At 45.1% G+C, this 19994-nt stretch overlaps 3 protein-coding genes across 13 annotated transcripts in view; 1 reads left to right on the top strand and 2 right to left on the bottom strand.

Annotated features, from left to right (window-relative positions):
- The first annotated feature begins 120 nt into the window (after positions 1–120).
- hmox1b (heme oxygenase 1b) lies at positions 121–4395 on the top strand. The gene is made up of 7 exons (XM_030351386.1): positions 121–403; positions 568–626; positions 1494–1605; positions 1984–2199; positions 2524–2796; positions 3064–3151; positions 3296–4395. Exons 2-7 carry the CDS (start codon positions 574–576, stop codon positions 3421–3423), a joined length of 870 nt encoding a protein of 289 aa, XP_030207246.1. The 5' UTR covers positions 121–403; positions 568–573; the 3' UTR covers positions 3424–4395.
- Positions 4214–6540, bottom strand: rnf11a (ring finger protein 11a). Of its 2 annotated transcripts, none has more exons than XM_030351387.1 (3): positions 6105–6540; positions 5515–5687; positions 4214–5331 (listed from the first exon to the last, which is right to left on the bottom strand). In XM_030351387.1, the coding sequence occupies exons 1-3, from the start codon at positions 6204–6206 to the stop codon at positions 5160–5162; spliced, it is 447 nt and encodes a 148-aa protein (XP_030207247.1). In that variant the 5' UTR covers positions 6207–6540; the 3' UTR covers positions 4214–5159. The 2 variants fall into 2 exon arrangements, with proteins under 2 accessions (XP_030207247.1, XP_030207248.1); XM_030351388.1 differs by having other exon boundaries at positions 6059–6539.
- A 1034-nt stretch (positions 6541–7574) lies between these two features.
- Positions 7575–19994, bottom strand: part of nfixa (nuclear factor I/Xa) — a 119159-nt gene continuing 106739 nt past the window's right edge. For 7 of the 10 annotated variants that reach the window (XM_030351378.1, XM_030351379.1, XM_030351377.1 and 4 more), the window contains 3 exons: positions 18690–18837; positions 15568–15656; positions 7575–12640 (listed from right to left, as the gene is read on the bottom strand). In XM_030351378.1, the coding sequence (XP_030207238.1) occupies positions 12626–12640; positions 15568–15656; positions 18690–18837 (252 nt within the window). In that variant the 3' untranslated portion in view covers positions 7575–12625. The remainder of the gene's footprint in view (positions 12641–15567; positions 15657–18689; positions 18838–19994) is intronic. The other 3 variants (XM_030351385.1, XM_030351383.1, XM_030351384.1) reach the window with 1 other exon arrangement.

The following is a 19994-nucleotide window of genomic DNA, read 5'->3' as shown; positions in this document are numbered from 1 at the left end:
CCCACATGGACTATGCCTCCAACCCCCCCCCCCCATTGCCCTGATTTCCTATTGGTCCCGAGATTCGGAAAGTAATGATAACTTCTATAGTCCCTCCCCGCCGTTGTCCGGTCCCCCTTTGTTTTAGGTTCAAATTGCCCCGTCATGTTTAGCAGAGTTCCCATGGCCGGCGTTCTCCACAGTGGATGTCGAGTCAGCCGCAGCAAAGGGTCGCTTCCTGTTTATCAGCCGGACCGAAGGGGAGGAGACGATGGAGACTGCATATAAAGAGAAGGCAGCGGAGCATGCAGAAAGAACAGAAAAAGCCCAGAGCTTCCAGACTAGAGCGAGGGTACCACTTTGGTCTTTAACAACAAACAACAAGTCAAAGAAAAAGTCACCGTAACAACATTTTCTTCCTCTGGTAAGAAGCTGTAGGCTACTATTATTATTATTGTTGTTATTCTTGTTATTATCAGTAATATCACCTAGAAGGCTACTGCTGTCCCTTGTTTAATGGTATTGATTGTTTAATGGTGTTGGTTAAATGAAAAAAGGATGTGTTAGTAACGTTTGTGGCTTCTGCAGACAGAAATGGAGACGGAGAACAAAGCCCAGACAGAAGAAGAGGTGGAGATGCCTAACAGGTAGGAACAATCTGCAACCACTGGAGTTTCAGACACCTACGCTAAGTAATGGTAATGAGTATTATTAATGTTGCGTGTGTATAATAATGTTGATGCAATGATAATAATAATAATAATAATAATAATAATAATAATAATAATAATAATAATAATAATAATAATACATGGACGCATGGATTGACACATTTATTGATTATCTTGACCAATACCTACAGTTACTCTAGCCTGGTCCTACCAGACTCTCGTACTTAATTTCATTTGCACAGAGAGTCGGCCCAGTGCCCCTCTGGATCTGCAATAACCAATCGCTAACGTTAGGCAGGGAATCACGTTGCGCGCAGGCTGTAAACAAACCAAACACCGTGCGTGAAGATGTCCGTCAACGACAGCTGACTTTAACGTCATTGGTCTCATCCACTCCCTCTGTTCGCTTATGGGCGCAGAACTTTTTAATTGAGAAAACTTTACCCTTTAAAATTACCCTTTTGGATGGAAAACTGTTAATTATTAATGTTATAAACATTAATTTATATGTTTAAGCATAATTGAATTTCATTTTTGCTTGATATGCATATTCATATACAGATTTTTGTATAATTTATATAAATATATCTACTAAAATAGTGCTGTCGGGTCAAAATGAATTAAGGATATGCCAAATGGTCAAATCTATCTGCCATTGGCTTATGGCAGGACGTAGTTTCCATAGTTTCATGTTCACTAACTGAATCCGGGGTGCACATTGCCTTGCATATTAAATACAGGCCGTTGGTCCTCAACTTTGGACTCAATAAACCATTCAGATATCTGCAAGACTCGTTCAAAAATGCTTATGTTTGCTGTTTTCTTTTATTTGTACCACTACAGGGACCTGTCCGAACAGATCAAAGAGGCTACCAAAGACAGCCATGTGAGGGCAGAGAACACAGGGCTGATGTTGAGCTATCAAAAGGGACAGGTCACCCTGGCCCAGTACAAGGTACTGCACTGCAGCACACACACACACACACACACACACACACACACACACACACACACACACACACACACACACACACACACACACACACACTTTACGTGTTTTTTTTTACTGTTTAATCCTTGTGGTGATTAACAAAGTCACTATCTTGTTCTCACTCTAAATGCTATTCAGACTTCTGTGTTAACAGTGGAATGTGTGAGGGACTAGGGCATATTCATCACTAGGTGCTCTTTACTGCTTCACAACGGTCTACTCCGAGGAGGTTTAAACATGCACACACCCCTTGTGTGTCACCGGTTCTATGTAATCATAAAGTGTGCTGGGGCTGATGGTGGACTCCCTGTGTTGAACGTCTCCATCTCTCTCTCCTTATAGCTGCTGCTGTGTTCACTGCACCACATCTACGTAGCTTTGGAGGAAGAGCTGGACAAGAACAGCAGCCACCCGGGGGTAGCACCAATCTACTTCCCCACCGAGCTGGCCCGACGGGAGCTGATCGAGGAGGACCTGGAGCACTTCTACGGACAGGACTGGAGGGAGAAGATGGTTGTGCCCAAAGCCGCTGAAAGATACGCCCACAGACTACGACAGGTACTTCAGCTTTATTCATGGTCGCTCCAGCTCACAGTACATGTATATGACTTAGACCAGCCGATATATAAAAAACAATATTAATTTGGCTTGAGCATTTATATTTTTTATTGTTTATGGTCCTACTCCGAATTGTAATCTTTGTTAACTTGTCGGAGGTGATGTCGGATATTTTCTACGAATGGATTTTGGCTTTGTTTCTTTAATTTCCTTGTACGTGCAGTGAAAAGTCATAGTAGCATGGAGATATTGGCACATTAAAATATTTCTGCAACAAAACATTAATGAAGCAATACTGTCCGCCTCTTTTTCTCACTCTCCCAGATTGGAGGAGAGAATCCGGAACTCCTGGTTGCCCACGCATATACCCGTTACCTAGGTGACCTTTCCGGGGGTCAGGTCCTTGGCCGCATTACCCAGAAGTCCCTTGGGCTGAAGAATGGCGATGGCGTTGCGTTCTTCACGTTTCCAGGCGTGTCCAGCCCCAACCGGTTCAAGCAGCTGTACCGGAGCCGGATGAACAGCGTGGAGCTGACTGAGGAGCAGAGGAAGGGGGTACTGGAGGAGGCTGTCCGGGCCTTTGAGCTCAACATACAGGTCAGCAGACGGCAGAGACGCTAATGTGTCACAGACGATTTTTTTAGTTATTCACAATGTCTTTCGGTCTTTATTAGGTTACATATCCTTGACTAGAATGAAATCTTTTTACATTAAGGGAACGCAAAGTCAATGGCTAACCCATTATTTAATTACATAAGAATGTCTGTTAATTGCTTTGTCATGCAAAAAGAAGAAAAGTGGAAGTTATATTTGGTTGCTTATCTTGCTGAGACTTCATATTTTATCTGGTTCCTTCCCTTACAGGTCTTTGATGCGCTACAGGATTTGGTTTCCAGTATGCAGAGAGAGGCAGATAGGCAAACACACACATCACAGGCAGAACAGCTCAATGGTAAGATTATCACACACACGCACACTCACACACAATGGGTAGCATTGTGAGGTACTCTTTAAAATCAATTACGTTTATCATAAACCATCTATCTTGATATCTTCTCACCTTTTTAATTTTGTTGTTTTTTGTGCATTGTCTCAGGAACTCAACGGTTGAGCAACACTCTGCCGTTCCCAGGGAAGCTGATCACCTCCACCCCTCTCTTCAGGATGGTGATGGGGCTCTGTGTGGCCCTTGCTACAGTCTGCATGGGAATCTATGCTTTTTAAGAGAATTTATTTTTATACTTTTTTCCAATGATAGTGATGCAGCCCAATAGCCTCATGTAGACTAGAGAGCTGTAATGCAAGCTGTAATGTTATCGCATGTCTCGAATCATGACTAGCACAATAATAGCACTTATAAGGAGGCCTATCCCAAGGTATATATTTTTCTGCAATTCAAAAATGAGGTGTTCATTTTCTTTTCCTTAGTAAAAAAGAATGGTGTCATCGTTTTTGTAAAAAAATATTGTGGACATCATTTGTCCTTATTTAAGGGCTGAAACATTTGTCAACAAGAAACATTTTTGTAGATACTTCTCATGCTAAAATGTGTTATTTTCTTAGCTCAACCTGTTTTTTATATATATCCAATACTGTATTGCTTGTAGATGTGGATAGTGAGCCGTTAGTATTTCCCTTAATTATGGACATCTCCTTAGATATTTCTTTTTTCAGATTATATGTTCATTGATTGGAGTCTGTTGTATTTTTGGATGTTTTTTCTGATATTCAGTGCAAAACGCATACTTACAAGGCTAAAACAGAGCATTTTTTAACATTATGCAACTTTTTCATCCAATAACGAATCTGCCATTTATTATTTAGTATGTTCTGTTGGGCCACTGACGGTTTAAATTGTAAAATGTATTAAAATGCTGCCATCTACTGGCGAACTAAAAGCATCGCCAACATCAGAAAAAGTCCAAACGCTCCCTATACAAGTTCTTTTAATATTTAAATATATATTTATATTGTTTGAACCCCTTGAAATATATGTAAATAAACTTTACATTACTTTGTCATCAACTTTTATGATTTTCTTAGTCAGTATAACATTCCATCCATGCCAAGAAGGCAACACCCGAAAGGTATAGCAAATGATTATTCTTCTCACAAATGTTCTTACCTTTAGCTCAAAATAACAGTGGTTAAAATGAGTAAACTTTACCTTGGAAATAAAACAATCTGACTAAAGTATCTACTGTCGATGTTGACTAATTAATACATTTTTTATGAATTAGTACTAGTGCAATGACCTGTTCAAAATGTTGAATGTGAATGTTGGAAACGGGCCAAGTGTGAAGTTAATTGGATGAATGGATGTCGAGACTATAGGACAGATCTAGAGACACAGAGACTACTTTCATTTTAGTGAGATGGTTAAAACACTTTAAAGCACACCGGCATACTGACCTGCTCAGCCTCAAAACAACTGTGCAATCACAAGTACTACGTGTGCTTGCAGTTAGTGATAATGTCTGTACGAAAGTACTACTACCACAACACGCACACGCACACTCCCACACACACACACTACAGATTGCTTTATAATCATTGACAACTATTATGAACCGTCCATCTTGACACAACCTTGTACATTTCACAGGCAGCAGATGTCAATGAAAGATACTATTAAAAACATATGGCAGTGGCAGCTCTTCCTTTAACATACACTTGTTTAAACCCGTTTGACAGAACTGTTTGGTATCAGTATGGAGCTGCTATAATCAATAGTCAGTAGTACTCCCGCAGTAAGGTGCAGCTTCGCTCTCTCCTTCAACTGATCAATATTTGGCAGATATTTGGCAAAAAAAAAAGAAGGAAAAGGCATCAATCTCTGCGTGTGTGGGGGGTTTCCATGTTCTTCTGCCTTGACATACGGTGTCTCCACGGGTCATAAGGTGCGTTTGATATCGCAGCTGGGTCAGCCGCGCAGGGTGCGGGGGGGAGGGGGGGGGTCCTCAGTTGGTCTGATATGTGGCCAGCAGGGCGGCCTCTACAGGCTCCATACAGGAGGGGCAGGTGAAGGAGCGCACGAGCCAGCGGTCGATGCAGTCCAAGTGGTAGGTGTGGAGGCAGGGCAGGAAGCGAATGGCATCTCCACACTCAAACTCCACCATGCAGATCACACACCTGGAGGAGAGACGGAGAAGAGCATTCAAACGCACACTATAGTAATGCTTTGCTTTAGCGATTGGTAAGCTTCGTTTTTGGATTCCTCTTTCTGAAAAAAAGTGTGTCTAGGAAAAGCATTGGTCTAGCACCTATCTTCCACCTGTACGTCCATAAAGATTGAATGGATTTGAACAAACTCACTCTTTTACTTTCCTGTCCGAGGCCTCTGCTCCTGGCTGGAAGAAGCCAGTGGGCAGGTGCTGAATGAGGCCGATGCGTTGGGCGATGCGTACCTGTTGGTCTTCACTCAGCTGGCTGGCTGGCCGGCCTTGCCCAGGGGAGATGTGGTATACCTGGTCTGGCTCACCATGCTCCTGGGTGAGTGTGGCCAGACATCAACGTACATTTTTGTTAAATGTGTTTGTTATGTTAATATGTGCACTATGTAATTTTATGGGCACAACTTGGGCAAAATCTAAGGATCGAAATCATTTATATGGATGATAATAATCACACAAAGAACTACCAAACAATCCCAGTTCCTATAGTTGTGAACCACATTGTTTTTTTCGTTTTTGATTGTCAGAAGAGACGATAATAAGATCTGAAAACACGATCATCCCAGCACCCCTATTAAGTAGAGGCTTGATATTGCTGTTGCAAAAAGTCGACGGGTTAAAAATAGAACGTCAATCACGTGTCAGGAAATTTAACTTCAGATACACAAACCATAAACTATCGATACCCGTGTAGTTGATGCCGTGGAACGTGGATGTATCATCAGAACCAACCTCCCCGTAGGGTGGCGGGGGCTCCCCTGGCAGACTGGACCCCTCGGATTCGTTTAAGGGAGACATGTCGTCGGCACTTTGGAAATACAGGCAATTCCCCATTTAACTATTAAAGTTAAGTCTCCAACAGCACTAATAACTTAAAACAGCCCCAGACTGCGGAAGTCCAAGTCCAACAGCCTGGAGAATAACTCAGGTTCCCACCAGCTGACAAGTTATCAACTAAGTGCAGGTCGCTGGCGGCATTCAACTAGATATCATTTCGCAAACCAACGTTGTTAACCGAGCCGTGTCTACTTTAAAAGGGTGCCTCAAAATAAATGGTTCAATTGTTGACCATAGGTTAAACTTTTAGGCGTCTTTAAATTTTTCTGCTTCTCGAGTCCAGGCTGCTTGTGTTTACTAAAAGTGACGCCGGAAACTTCGTCATCATCAGTTTGGCTTCTGACTTGTCTCGCGATGCGGAGACGTGATTCATCCCTTGTCTCGCGAGGCCTAGACATAACCATAGTTATGTTATTATAACTCTAGTTCTGTGATTGTAGGCGTAGCAAGGGACAAGCCCATTTTTTTGACAAGCCCATAAGGCGAAGCCTAGACGGCGTAGCCTACATTTTTTTTTGGCGAATTTAACTTTTACCCCCTTGCTGAGCGTCCCTCGTGAGCAGGTCGCCCTTGAAAATAGATTTCTAATGTCCGATCTTTTCATCTTGGACAAATAAAGGCTTAACAAGTAAAAATCGACAGGCCCGCCGAGGCGGGCTCTGGGCCGCCTATGTACTAATAATCATACAACCACATTGTGTTGTTAGTGGTTGGTAAAATGTTAATTTTTTCCTTTTTCATCATCCAATTTTCATCATCCGCTTCTACCAATGTTTTTCCGACTGGGTAATGCCTTGAAAAAATGTCTAATATTTAATTTGCTCACTACTATTGCTACTACCAATGTTTATTATTATCATTCAGGCTCATCAGCTTGGTACCAGCCTCACACCATGCTACCATTAATTTTATATAGTAACCACCTTCCGCTCCGTGTGGGGCTAGTTCTCTATTGTTTTTCATTGTATATGTATTTATATATATATCATTCTATTGAATATTATTCCGAAATTCTGAAGATGTCATTAGTTGTCACAATAAAAGGTTTATTTGCTGTCCTGAATTAATTTGTGTCCCTAATAAATTAATCTCATTGTGTTATTTTGTTTAAGTTTTTCAAATTGATGTTATGTTATCATCATTTTTCCACGCAAACAACATACTTTCATAATGACATGAATGTATGTGTATGTAGATCAGATAGTAATCACGTCACCTGTGTGTCGAGTGTGGGACCTGGCAGACAATGTCCATGTGGTAGATATGCACGTAAACTTGACTTTGACTATAAACTAGTTTTGGTTTGGTTGTGTGCATTTCAACAAAAATAAAATAGGAAAACAGAAATGGCACACAGCACAGGGGTACAGTTAAGAACATCCTTTAATTAAATCAGGCTCTGTCCTTGTCAAACTGTTTTTCTTCTTATGGGAAAGAAACTTTAATATAACACATGCATTTCACTTAGGGCCCCTGGGAGGGGGGGTGTGGTCCCAGAAGAGACAGGGTGGGAGGGGCCGGGGGGTTGGGCTTTGCATGGTGGGCAAAGACAGGGGCACTAGAGAGCAACGGGGAAGTCAAAGGGCAAGGGTGCTGCATCTAATTATACCCCTAACCAAACTTATACTTAAAAACAAAACAATAAAATAGCAATAACAGAAGAGAGAGCCAGAGGCCCGGCGTGAGGCTGAAAGGACGCTTCTCTGGAAGCTCTGAGGGTCGGAGAGCTGTCCCCAGGAATCAGGCCCTCTTTATTTACTTGTCTTTGTAATTGGTTTGTATTGTAGAGTTGGTGAATGGTTAATACTGCTGATGGTTCTATCATATAAAATCCATCGCTAAAACAACAACACAACGATAGGATCAGATGTATTACTATGCTGGAGATGCTTGCTGAGCCCCTCAGCCTCACGGGGGGTCCGGTAGTAAGGTGCTTGTAGCTTTACAGTTCAAGGCTTTCTCAGAGAAAGCACTAAACAGCATACCCTGATAGAAACATTACAGGAAATCCCAATTGAAATGACTAGGGGTTGGTAAAACAAAAAAAATAAACAAAATAATACCCCTAATATAAATAGATCAAAAAGAATTTAACAAAAGCCTAAACACTCATCGTGTCAGAGCAGCCCCGTTCCGACTAATCACGGCCCCCCATTATTCCATCCCTGCGAGCCCCTGCTTGGTGACCCCGTCTCGCCTGTTTGGGGACCACCCCACACCCCCCCACCCAAGAGCCCATCAGCATAATTTGTTCACTTACATTAGCGGTTGAATGGAGAAGCTAGAGATGGGTATGGTAATACAATGAGAAGCGTACAGACAAGAATAACATGTGAGCTAACTGCATTCTGCTCAGACAAAAGTACTTTTTTTTTCTGCAATTATTTTTTTTTTCAAACCCTTCCGATAATGGAGAGGGTGGGAGAGGGATAGAGAGAGCTAGAGAGAGAGAGAGCTAGAGAGAGAGAGAGAGAGAGAGAGAGAGAGAGAGAGAGAGAGAGAGAGAGAGAGAGAGAGAGAGAGAGAGAGAGAGAGAGACAGAGCAACAGACACACATTTACAGACTACTCCAGTGTCTAAGAGAGAAACAGAGGAGACAGGGTAGGAAAAAATAAAATAAAGCGAAGAGCGGAACGAGAACACATTTTTTTGCCTTTTCATTTTTTTTCTTATCATTTATCAATAAAAAGTAAAGAACTAATTCACACCAGATTCCTTTTGTACTATATATATACGGCTTTGAAAAGGAAGAAGAAGGGGAGGTACAATGGAGGGTTATTTTTTTTTCATCTTTTCGAAGGTCGAGGAGAAAAAAGTGGCCCCAGAGTCCACTCACAGGGGGCCTCATGGAGCCCCCCTGAATGCACTCAGGGGCCAACCTGCAGACCTCCAGCCATCTCCAAGGGTGATCTGGATTACAAAATGGAGTCTGTGAACAAAAGGCACTTTCAAGGGACAACCTTTAACTGCTGGGAAACTATACACTACAGCACAAGCACTACTCAAGAGTCATTTACAGAGGGGTGGGGGTGGGGGGGGCAGGAAAGGGGGGGGGGGGGGGGGGCAGGCTCAACTCGCTGGTTCTTTTACACTAAATGGTTCAGACCGGGTCCTGGTATAACTGCTTTTTTTTTTTTGTTCTTCTCCCATTCAGTAAAACATGTTAAGAGTGAACTAATGCTGGTGGGTCTTCCAAACGCCGGAAGCTGCTATGCTATATGTCCTCTCACTTGTCTCAGAAACCAATTAAGACTTCCATAACGAAAGAAACTGAAGACTGGGTAATGCAGCGTCTCCCAAAGTATCGGGAAGACCTTGTTACGTGAAATCAAATGAATAGAAGTTAACTGAGACGCTGGGGACTTTTGTGGGGTTTCTTAGAAAAAAAATGGCTGTTTTATATCGGGGCTGTTTTTGACAGGGGCTTTTCAGAATCGATAATTGTAGTTATTTTGTTGTTGTTCTTCTGTTATTGGAAGGTTGCACCAAAAGGCCTTTTGTGTCACAACCTTAAGGTAAAGTACCCCCTCCCCCCGAGTCAATACAAATAAAAGAGGAATACAGGTGGAGAGAGGAATATAACTGTATCCTAAATGCTATGTTTGTATTTTGTTCCTTACCATTCATTTATAATAGATTTTACTGTACTTTATAGTGTAAAAGCACCAGTTTAATCTTGTGATATATGATTCTTTTTGATGTCGGGTAGAAATCTTTCCTTCAGACCTCCCACATTTTTATAAACAAATGATTACACATTAAACATTAAAAAAGAGACAAAAGAAATAAAAACCAAAAAAAAAACCTTACAAAGACTAGGATTTTTCATGGCCCAAGTTTAGAGTCCAGGAGCTTACGGACTTGAAACAAATATAATTTTTTTTCCACTTTTTTTTCTAAGCTTTCTTAAAAATCTCTAACAGACAAACACAATGATCTACCCAATGCATTGCACGTGGCTCAATCGACACATCATTTTCAATAATAATACTTTCCATCAAAAAAAACAACACTTTTTTTTCTTCAAATTTACTGTCGATCTTTGACATGTTCCTTTCGCTATTAGGATGCTGCAGGTGTCGCGTGGGTGTGTGGGTGTGTTCTCTTTGAATCTTACTGGTGCCAGTACAATGGTGTTACTGGGGTTGAGTTGTGACGCCGCTGGTGAAGAAGGGGGCCCGGGGTTCAGAAAATAACTAGACTGCCAATGACCTCATTTTGTACAATTTGAAAAGTACAATACATAAGATCACTCTCAAGTTTATGGATTGAAAAAATAAATTCTATATTGTTTTGCAGTACTCGAACGGAAATTTCTCCATACAGATCTGTCCTCTGCCAATTAATGCTACAATATGCAACAAACCTACCATTGCTTTAGCCATATTTGATGAATAGGAATCAAATCTGCTGTCTGGAGTTTATTACTAATTGCCTGAAAGTAGGAGGAGGCACTTCAGTAGGTCTGGTCTGGATAGATTTGTTTCTGAATTTTTCCTGACGTCGAAGCAGTCCAGTTATTTTGCGATGTTGTTGTTATTATTTTGGTTTGATATTTTATCATGGCAAAAAAAAAAAGAAGATTCTGGCAATGTGTATGTTGTAAAATTAACATAGGAAACAAAATTAAAAACACAACTCAAGTTGAAAATGGCAAATCTCAGGCGAATGAAAATCCATTAACAAAGGCAATTTGGAGATTTCCAAATAGGCAATAAAGGCTTCCCTTTATCATTGAATCAATGTGTCAGCCAGGTTAGTGCATTATATAAGTGTGCTCGTGTGTCTGTCTGTGTGTGTACGTGTGTGTGTGCGTGTTTGATGCCTTTTACAGAAAGTCGACAATGGGTGACAATGAGTAAAGCAATGCAAGGGACATACGGAGTTAAGTGTAGCTACTGTGTTGTCGTTGGTGAGATTTCAGAGACTGCTGTTTGATGTTGTGCTGGATGAAATCCAAGCAACAAATAATTGTGGTACTGCAAAATAAAGCCCAAAAAAGAAAATGTTATGACATGCAAGAGAAGGTTTAAAACATAAGTGAATCCAAGTGAGACAAAACCAAAAACCAATCAAGGCAAACAAAAAGAAATGCAAGAAAACACCTCCAAACAAAAGAAAACGCAGACGCTCACGCTGTGTGTGAGCGTCACTGTGGATCTAAATCCATGCCTAGGAAAATAACAAGATATTATGAGTGATTGTGATTGTGTGACCGACGACTGTGAAGGTAACATTTTGTTTTGTTGTGTGTGGCTATTGTAGTGTGTGTGTGTGTGTGTGTGTGTGTGTTTGTGTGAACACCTGTGTCTGCCCATAAACCTTTTTTGTAGTTCTATGTTTCATTTTTTTAGGGTGTCAGATACAGCGAGCTGCACCCCTGCAGACCACTGCTGTCGCCTGTGTCTTAGCATTCATGTGCAATGCAATTCATCCCTTATTCAAATCAATAGTGCATAGGTGAGGGGAGGAACAAGCACATGATGATGTTAGTGTTATGACTAATGTGTGTGTTCACGTTTTGGCGTGTGGCTGTCCACTCTGCCAGCAATACGCTGTGATCACTTTTTTCGACGGGTAAACAAAAGACCAGCCACTTAGTGCATGTGTCACACCATTGGATGGTGTCACTGTTATTGGCCAATCAGAAGAAATGTGCAGGTTGGGCTTAGGTGGGCGGGGCACAGATGGGAGCGAATCAAGCGGCTGAGTGTGGTGACAGACAGGCATGGTGTGGTGGTGGAGCCCCTGGCCAGCGTGGTGCTACAGGTGTGCAGGTGTAACGGTGATGGGGGAAGGTGTCATACACCTTGGGATTGGACAGTTGCTTGGACGAATGCATCAGGGTGGTTGTGGCAATTTCGAACTCAAACCCTTTAAACTACAATGTCCAACTGCACCATTATCTATCTATCTTGATTTTGTTGAGTGTGTGTGTACTTGGATCTCCCAGCCAATGCACAGAGTTTCATTGTCAAGAAAACAAAAGCATAATAAAAAAAATAAAAATAAAAAAACAATTATTGGAATAATTGGTCATTTGTTGGGTTGCTGTGTTATGTTGTGTTGTGTTTTTCGCTTTCTTTGCGATGTTTCGTTTACGGTGTGTGAGAGACGCCTCCTTCTCTTCCTCATCCTGGCCACTCAATCTCACATAAGCCTCCTGCAGAGAAAAGTGGGAATGACACATTGGTGTCAGATAGTGTGTTGAGTTGGATGTCCCCTTAGCTCGGGAATGGATGGCCTCCCGGCGTGGATGGTTGAAGTTTGAGTAGTGTCGGTGAGAGAGAAAGAGCATTTTTTTGTGTCAGCAGTCCGTTTATCCTTGTTTTCAGCATGGATGTAAAGATGCGATTTTTCCAGATTCCAATTATTATAAGAATTTGTTGAGCTGTTGTTTATTCTGAGAGTCCATGTCAGAGGAACCAAGACTGTAAGGGAAGAGAAAGAGAACAAAAAGAGAGAATTAGAGAGAGTTCTTAGAAATCGTCATCAACACTATTAACAAAGAGTCATCATAAACTGTCCATTAGGTTATATTATTATTCAACAGTTATTATATTTATTCCATGCATTCATTTCCACTACATTATGCTGATATATATGAACAGATTCTTGCCAAGACACTGCCCAAACAATTCACTTAAGCATTTTCACATGCATTTTGTAAGTTGAGCCATAAAGTAGAGCAGTCTTCACTGTTTTTCTGTAGTTCATTTCACTAACATTAGGGGGCCATCTATGACTCTTTCTATGTAGATCTCAAACGGTTCAACTTGTAGAGTTCCCTAGACAGCACCTGGAAAAGTTACAGCCTCAAGTTACACCTATTATTATTTTGTCTTTTTTTTCCAAACATACAATGGATATCTTAGGGCTACCCATTCACATTTTTGCAGTCCATTGCTTCCTCTTCCCCCCCCCCCCCCCTCTCTCTCTCTCTCCCTCTCTCTCTCCCTCTCTCTTCAGTAAGTGGACCCGGGCCTGTTACTGCCTGGCCATGCGCTACCAGTTTACACGTAAGTTGATCCGGATAATGTGAGCCGAGGCCCCCCCCCCCCAGGATCCAGTTTCCCCAGTTTGATAAGAGACGGAGGAAGGGTCTTGGCGCGGGACGGCCTGTCTTGGCTAACACTGACATTCCACAGAGCCCCCGGCCACCGGGGGGGAGGTTCAGCCCACAGCCGCGCCTTCCCCAGATAACCCTCCCCCCTCTACATAACACAATGCTCATTATTCTTTGGTGTGTATCACTCGCCTCCTAAAGGCTTCCTCTCACTTACTACCAACCTCAGTCTTGTCTTTCCCTTTCTCTCTCTCTCTCTGTCCCACCTCAGCCAATGTAATCCTTGGCTGCGGAGAGTGACCCCACCCCTCTACATTACCCCCCTCCAAGTCCAAGTTCAACTGCCTATGACATCATGTCTGGTTGCTTGGGGCAACCAGACAGCCGGGACGTGACTGTTGAGGGCAGCAGGCTTAAACTAACTCCCCCTGCCTCTCACTCTTTCCTCCCTTTCTCGCACTCTCTTTTTTTTTCCTTTTTGTTAACTGTTGCTCCCCCTCTCTCTCTCTCTCCCTCCCTCTCCCTCTCTGGCTGCATCGCTCCTGTCGCAACGCAAGAGGGCTCCTCAGACCAGCTCTTTACAGCTTCGTTCCCCCTCACTCCCAGCGGCCTTGCTCCCTCTTTCCCTCTCAGTCTTGGCTAGGGGACTAGCAGGCAGGCTGGCATGCCTACTGTCTGAACCTGCCCATATGCCAGCTAGCAGCAGGAGAGGCAGGAAGTCAGCGTTGTCCTGCGTGCAGCCTGGGCTTGTGATTGACCCTATCGGCTCAGCTAACCGCTAGCGCCGATAGCTACGCCCAGGTTCTGCCCATACATGGTCATGTTGTTGACGTCGCAGTACGACGGTGTTTAAAATGATAATCCACACAGGGAGATTAGAGGTGTTGCAAACAAGGTTCAGCTGTTATAGGAAAGCTGTTTCATTTTAAAATGTGTGTATGCGTGCATGTGTGTGCGTAAATGTGTGTTTGTGCGTGTGTGTGTGTTCATGTGTGTATGTGTGAGAGAGAGTGGGGGGTAGGTCAGGGGCATTAGTGCTGGCAAAGATTTAAAATGTGTGTGTGTTTGTGTGTTTGTGTGTATGTGTGTGTGTGTGCGTTGGGTCCATGTGTGTTGGCTCATGTGGATGCTGTGTGAGTGTTCCCATAGTGCCAGGCCATACGCCTGTGGGAGAGCAGTGTGCAGGTGGGGGGGAGAGGGATCTGAGAGAGCAGCAAGGACAGACAGAGGGAGGGAGAGAGAGAGCAAGAGAGAGAGAGAGAGAGAGAGAGAGAGAGAGAGAGAGAGAGAGAGAGAGAGAGAGAGAGGGAGAGAGAGCAAGAGAGAGAGAGAGAGAGAGAGAGAGAGAGAGAGAGAGAGAGAGAGAGAGCGAGAGCGAGAGAATAGGAAAAGAGAAAGTATGAGAGAGGGAGGTTGAGTGTGTGTGTGTGTGTGCCTGCATGTGTGTGTGTGTAGCTGCTGATGGATGTAGAAGCGGCCCGGGAAGGAGGAATGCAGATTGCTTCCATGTGTGTGGCGAGAAGGAGGAGGAGGAGGAGGACAGAGGAGTCTGACTTGGCTGCAGCAGGCAGGTGCGGTTAGCCCCTAATGAGAAAAGTTGTGTTGGTGATGGAGGGGGCCCAAGACGCTGCAGCTCAGCGGCAGGGGCCCGGCCGAGGCGCCCCACCGCAAGTAGTGGAGCGCTGCCGGCCTCACACGCGGCTCTAATATGCAGTGTGTGGGGGGGGGGAGAGCGCTGGAGATAAATCAATACAGCTGCAGCCGCCCCGGCGCTGGCAGCGCCGGGCCGCGCGGTGGGAACCGGGCTCTGCGGCGCGGCGCTCGTAAAGCAGCCAGAGCCCAGAGGAGACGGGGGTTCACGGCCAGGGCCCGGTGTCCACACAGATGGGCAACCCTCAAATAACAACAACGGCCCTCGCTGAGTCACCCGTGTTGTTTCTCGCGTTCTGGCCTCCGATGTGGGTCGTATTCTTTTTTCTTTTGCTTAATGAAACACACTCTTTTCGAAAAATGCAGAGCTCTCGAAGCATTGCACCACAATAAGCTCTCTCTGGGAGTGAGTGCACGGCCCTGCGGTCACTATTGGGGACCCCCGGGTCATACACTCGCCTTCATTTAATTCTGTATTTCCCTCTCCCTGGTCAAACCTAAACCAATGAGCTTCTAACAGGGCAACCCCTCACCCTACTGAATGACGGGGGGGGGGTCCGGCAGCTTCTTCCTGATATCTCTACACTCTATACACAGATGGGGTTAGGGTTAGGGGACAGAGGGGAGAGGAGGTCAGCCTACCTGACTCTGCTGGGGGATATTCAGAAAGTTGTCCCGTGCTCCGATGCCGACAAACCGGTTGGGAGCTGTGGAGCCTGGCGTTGAGTATGCTGTGGTCGAGAGAGAGAGAGAGAGAGAGAGAGAGAGAGAGAGAGAGAGAGAGAGAGAGAGAGAGAGAGAGAGAGAGAGAGAGAGAGAGAGACATAGAGAGAGAGAGAGAGAGAGAGAGAGAGAGAGAGAGGGAGAGAGAGAGAGAGAGAGAGAGAGAGAGAGAAAGAGAGAGAGAGAGAGAGAGGGAGAGAGAGAGAGAGAGAGAGAGAGAGAGAGAGACAGAGAGAGAGAGAGAGAGAGAGAGAGAGAGAGAGAGAGAGAGAGAGAGAGAGAGAGAGAGAGAGAGAGAGAGAGAGAGAGAGAGAGAGAGAGAGAGAGAGAAACGTACACACAAGAAAACAGACACATACAGATAAACAGACAAAAAGGTACAAACACACAGAAAGGTGGACAAAGGAGACAGTAAGATTCTGAACTTTGGCATCCCATGATGATGGTTGTCAATACACACTTCCAATGTACGTGATTAAATAAACACAGAATAGCCTATGACTATAATATATTATTACATGTATAATGAGAGACAGTCAGGGCAGGTAGTGAGAACAATATCCTCATATAGATGATAGTAGGTATGTTGTGTTCAGGTTGGGGGGGTGGAGGAGAGGGCAGGGGGGGGGGGGAGGGACTGAGTCATTGAAGTGCTTCTTTTCTATTGGTGGGAAGCTAGTAAGAGAAGCGACTCTGCTAGCAGGTCAACGTCTGCGGTCACTTCCCAAACACTCCCAGCAGCCCCGAGACGGGACATTCTGTGTAGCTGTGTGTCCATGTGTGTGTGTGTTTTCGTGTGTGTTTGGTGGCGGGTATCCCCGTGTAGAGGAGAATGGAGGCCCTATTGAAGGGCAGGGTTCCTATAAGGATGCAGCTACTCCAATAGAACTGAACAGAACCAGGGCGGGGGGGGGGGGGGGGGGGGGGGAGTTTAACTGGACTGAGTGTCGCTGAGCGGAGTGTGTGTGTGTGTACTTGACATCTCTGGAGAGCCGTTCAGAGTAACACTGTATGTTGAAATTCTTTCAGAGGAAATGCATTTTGTAAAAAAAAAAATTAAGAATGAAAAGAGAAGTGGGTGAAAGAAGGGAAGCAGAGTGAATCCACGGAGCAGGAGGAAGCGATGAGGACGAGAGAGGAGGTGCTCATAGCAATATCATTACGCCTCATGGCTACTGAAACTGGGGGGGTGTGAGGACATGACAAGTAATAAGGGGAGAAAGACCAAAAAATAAAAGTGGTGAGGAGGAAGAGGAGGAGGAAGAGGATGATGAGGTGGAGGATGAGTTGAAGCCCCCCCCCCCCTCCCCTTGGCGGCTCCATCCTGTGCCCCCCCCTCCCCTTGGCGGCTCCATCCTGTGCCCCCCGTCTCTGGGTTTGTGCCTCTCCCGTCTCGCCCGACTTGGTCCGTTGTGTGGGGTGGAGTGGGGGTTGGGGGGGCGGGGTGGGGTGGGGTGGGTTCGGGGGGGGTTTGGGGCAGCACCCGTGGGTGCCAACACCCACACAGCCACGGCGCTCCCAGGGGACCCTCCTCTCTCTCTCTCTCTCTCTCTCTCTCTCTCTCTCTCTCTCTCTCTCTCTCTCTCTCTCTCTCTCTCTCTCTCTCTCTCTCTCTCTCTCTCTCTCTCTCTCTCTCTCTCTCTCTCTCTCTCACCCTCTCTCTCTCTCTCTCTCTCTCTCTCCCGCTCCCTGGCACTACCGCTAATTAGACAGCCTTGATGAAGATCTATTGTTGTCTGACTGGAGAGACTAGGTTAACGCTGTTGTTGTTGTTGTTGTTGTTGATGATGATGATGTTGCAGTAGTACTTGTGGTTTCCGTGTTTGTTGTTCTGTTTGTTCTGGATGTGTAATTATTATGGGATGTGTGTTTGTGTGTGTGTGTGTGTGTGTTTGTGTGAGACTGCTGAGAGGATTTGGGCGAGTAAAGTGGGACATGATTTTTATTTATTTATTTATTTTGTCTTTTTTTGGAGTCCACGCCAACTGCCCTAGTTAAAAAGAGGAATACAAGAGAAAAGGAATAGAGTGCGCGAGGCGTGGTATGAAGATATATCAAATGAGAAGAGGGGAAAAAAATACGAAAGCAGAATTAAGGAAGGAAGATGAGAGAAGAGGGGCAGATAGTGTTGCAGGACATGCAATGTCTACACTTCAATGTCTAGCCTCCGCGCCTAGCCCTTACAGCGGCTAGCCAGACCCACCTCCCTCCCCCACCTCATCAACTAAAACACAGACAGAGAGAGGCACAGAGACAGAGAGAGAGGCAGGCAGCAATAATGGGAGAGGGGGAAATAGACAGCCAGAGAGAGCGAGAGAGGGAGAGAGACTATACTGCCTCCTGTGGAGGCTGCAGTAGGAAACCCAACACCAGAGAGAATGCGAGAGAGAGAGAGAGAGAGAGAGAGAGAGAGAGAGAGAAAAAAAAAAAGTATACCGGAGGAAGGAGAAAAGATGGAGGGGCAGTGCTTGAGGAGGAATGCAGACAAAGAATGAGAGAAAAGGAAGAAAAGGGGAGGACAGGAGAGAGAACTAGAGAAGAGTCTGAAAGAGGATCTCGGCCCTGGCAGAGGCGTGGTATTCTGCCTCTACAGGAGTGGATTGTTCTAGTACAGTCCGGAATTCGCTCCAGTAAGGTACGGTACCTCATAGTGTAGTGTCCATGTGAGTGTAAGTCTAGGTCTCTTTGGGCTGCTGAGGTTTTTTTGGAGTAGTGCAGAGCGCTTTGTCTTTGTCTGGGGTAAACAAAGTTCACTATAGGACGCTAGGGACACAATCCTGGAGACACTAGAATAACTCAGCCATCGCAAATGCCTTCTGGGCTGTGTACTACCCATCATGCACTTGGTGGCATTTGATAATCAGCACGGGAGACAGGCTCGACCGAGGCTTCAACGGTAACTAGCCTAAGCTATCCAGTGTAGAGAATTAGCTCCCGAGTGGCTCCATTGCTCTGGGGAGGGGGGGCTGCACTTGAGGTGAGGAGTCGGGAGGTGGGGGGGGGTGGGGGTTGGGGGGAGGTTTGGGGCTGGGGTGACTTACACGAAGACGTGGGTGAGCTGAGTCCGCCGTCAGGGGGCGTGCTGATGGATTTAGAGTCGGGCATGGGGAGGGGCACGGGGCGCGCCACGGGGGGCGGCGGGGGCAGCAGGAAGGAGCCGGCCATTTTGCCCTGGCCACCGCCGTTAGGCTGAGGACGGACCAACATACAAGACAGGGTGAAACACACCCCCGAGAAGACAGCGCTTAGGGAGAAGGAGGGGTGGGCTGTTGGGAGGGGGGGGGCAGATGCATACCATCATGCACGCTGTCCCGCATGCAGTCCGCCGTTCACATTCCCCACAGCACTGAAACACGCTCTCAGGCAGCCAGGAACGTCACAGACAGATGTACGCCAGGGTGTGCACTCACACACGAGGAGGCCCATGCACACACATGCACAAACACACACACGCACGAGCACACAACAAATACAAACACAAACACACCCATACACAAACAAACACACTTGCACACACAGACACACACACACACACACACATGCATACATACAGACGCAGGCACAAATGCATACGGAAACACACACACACACACACGCTCGCGCACACACGCACACACGCACACACACACACACACACACACACACACACACGCACACACACACACACACGCACGCGCACACACACACACACACACACACGCACACACACACACACACACACGCACGCGCACACACACTTGCACTGGTCTCAGAGATGGAACAAAAGGCAACCTCGACATAAACAGTGGTATAAATAAAATGCAGAAGACGAGAGACATTCATATCACACAGGGGAGAGGGAGAAATGAAACTTTGCAGGGGAAGTTATAGGAATGTGACGTTAAAAAAAATGTTATATGAAAAGAGAGAAGCTTGTGTTCTGGAGTGTATTGGTGTGTCTATGTGTGTGTGCTTCCTGTGCAATTTACTGCAGCTCACAAAGTACAAATTATTTACACTGGTCGTGTGAAGTTCAGTAAACATAAACAGGGAGCATTCGTACAGCATGTGCACTGGAAAGCCGGCCCTTTCCAGACATTAGGGAATTTAAAAAGAAGAAAGAATACTAACAGAACAGATCAAACTAAAGCAAATAAGGATCAGAATTCTTATTGAAACACCAATTGTGTGTTAAACTTCTCATCATGTTATCTACAATCATCCCCCTGTACTCTGTGTGGTTCGTTTCATTGATTTGGGCTCAGCATTGTGTACTTGGCGTGCGTGCTTCACTGCTTGCATGATGATTGAAGTTGCAAACGTTCATAGCTGCCTTCTTCTCATTGTGAATTCAACAATTTTGATTC

Source organism: Gadus morhua, chromosome 3, assembly GCF_902167405.1.
Source record: "Gadus morhua chromosome 3, gadMor3.0, whole genome shotgun sequence".
Lineage (NCBI taxonomy): Eukaryota > Metazoa > Chordata > Actinopteri > Gadiformes > Gadidae > Gadus > Gadus morhua.
The sequence above is the reverse complement of the archived record's forward strand: the minus strand, read 5'-3'. Positions and strand labels throughout refer to the sequence as shown.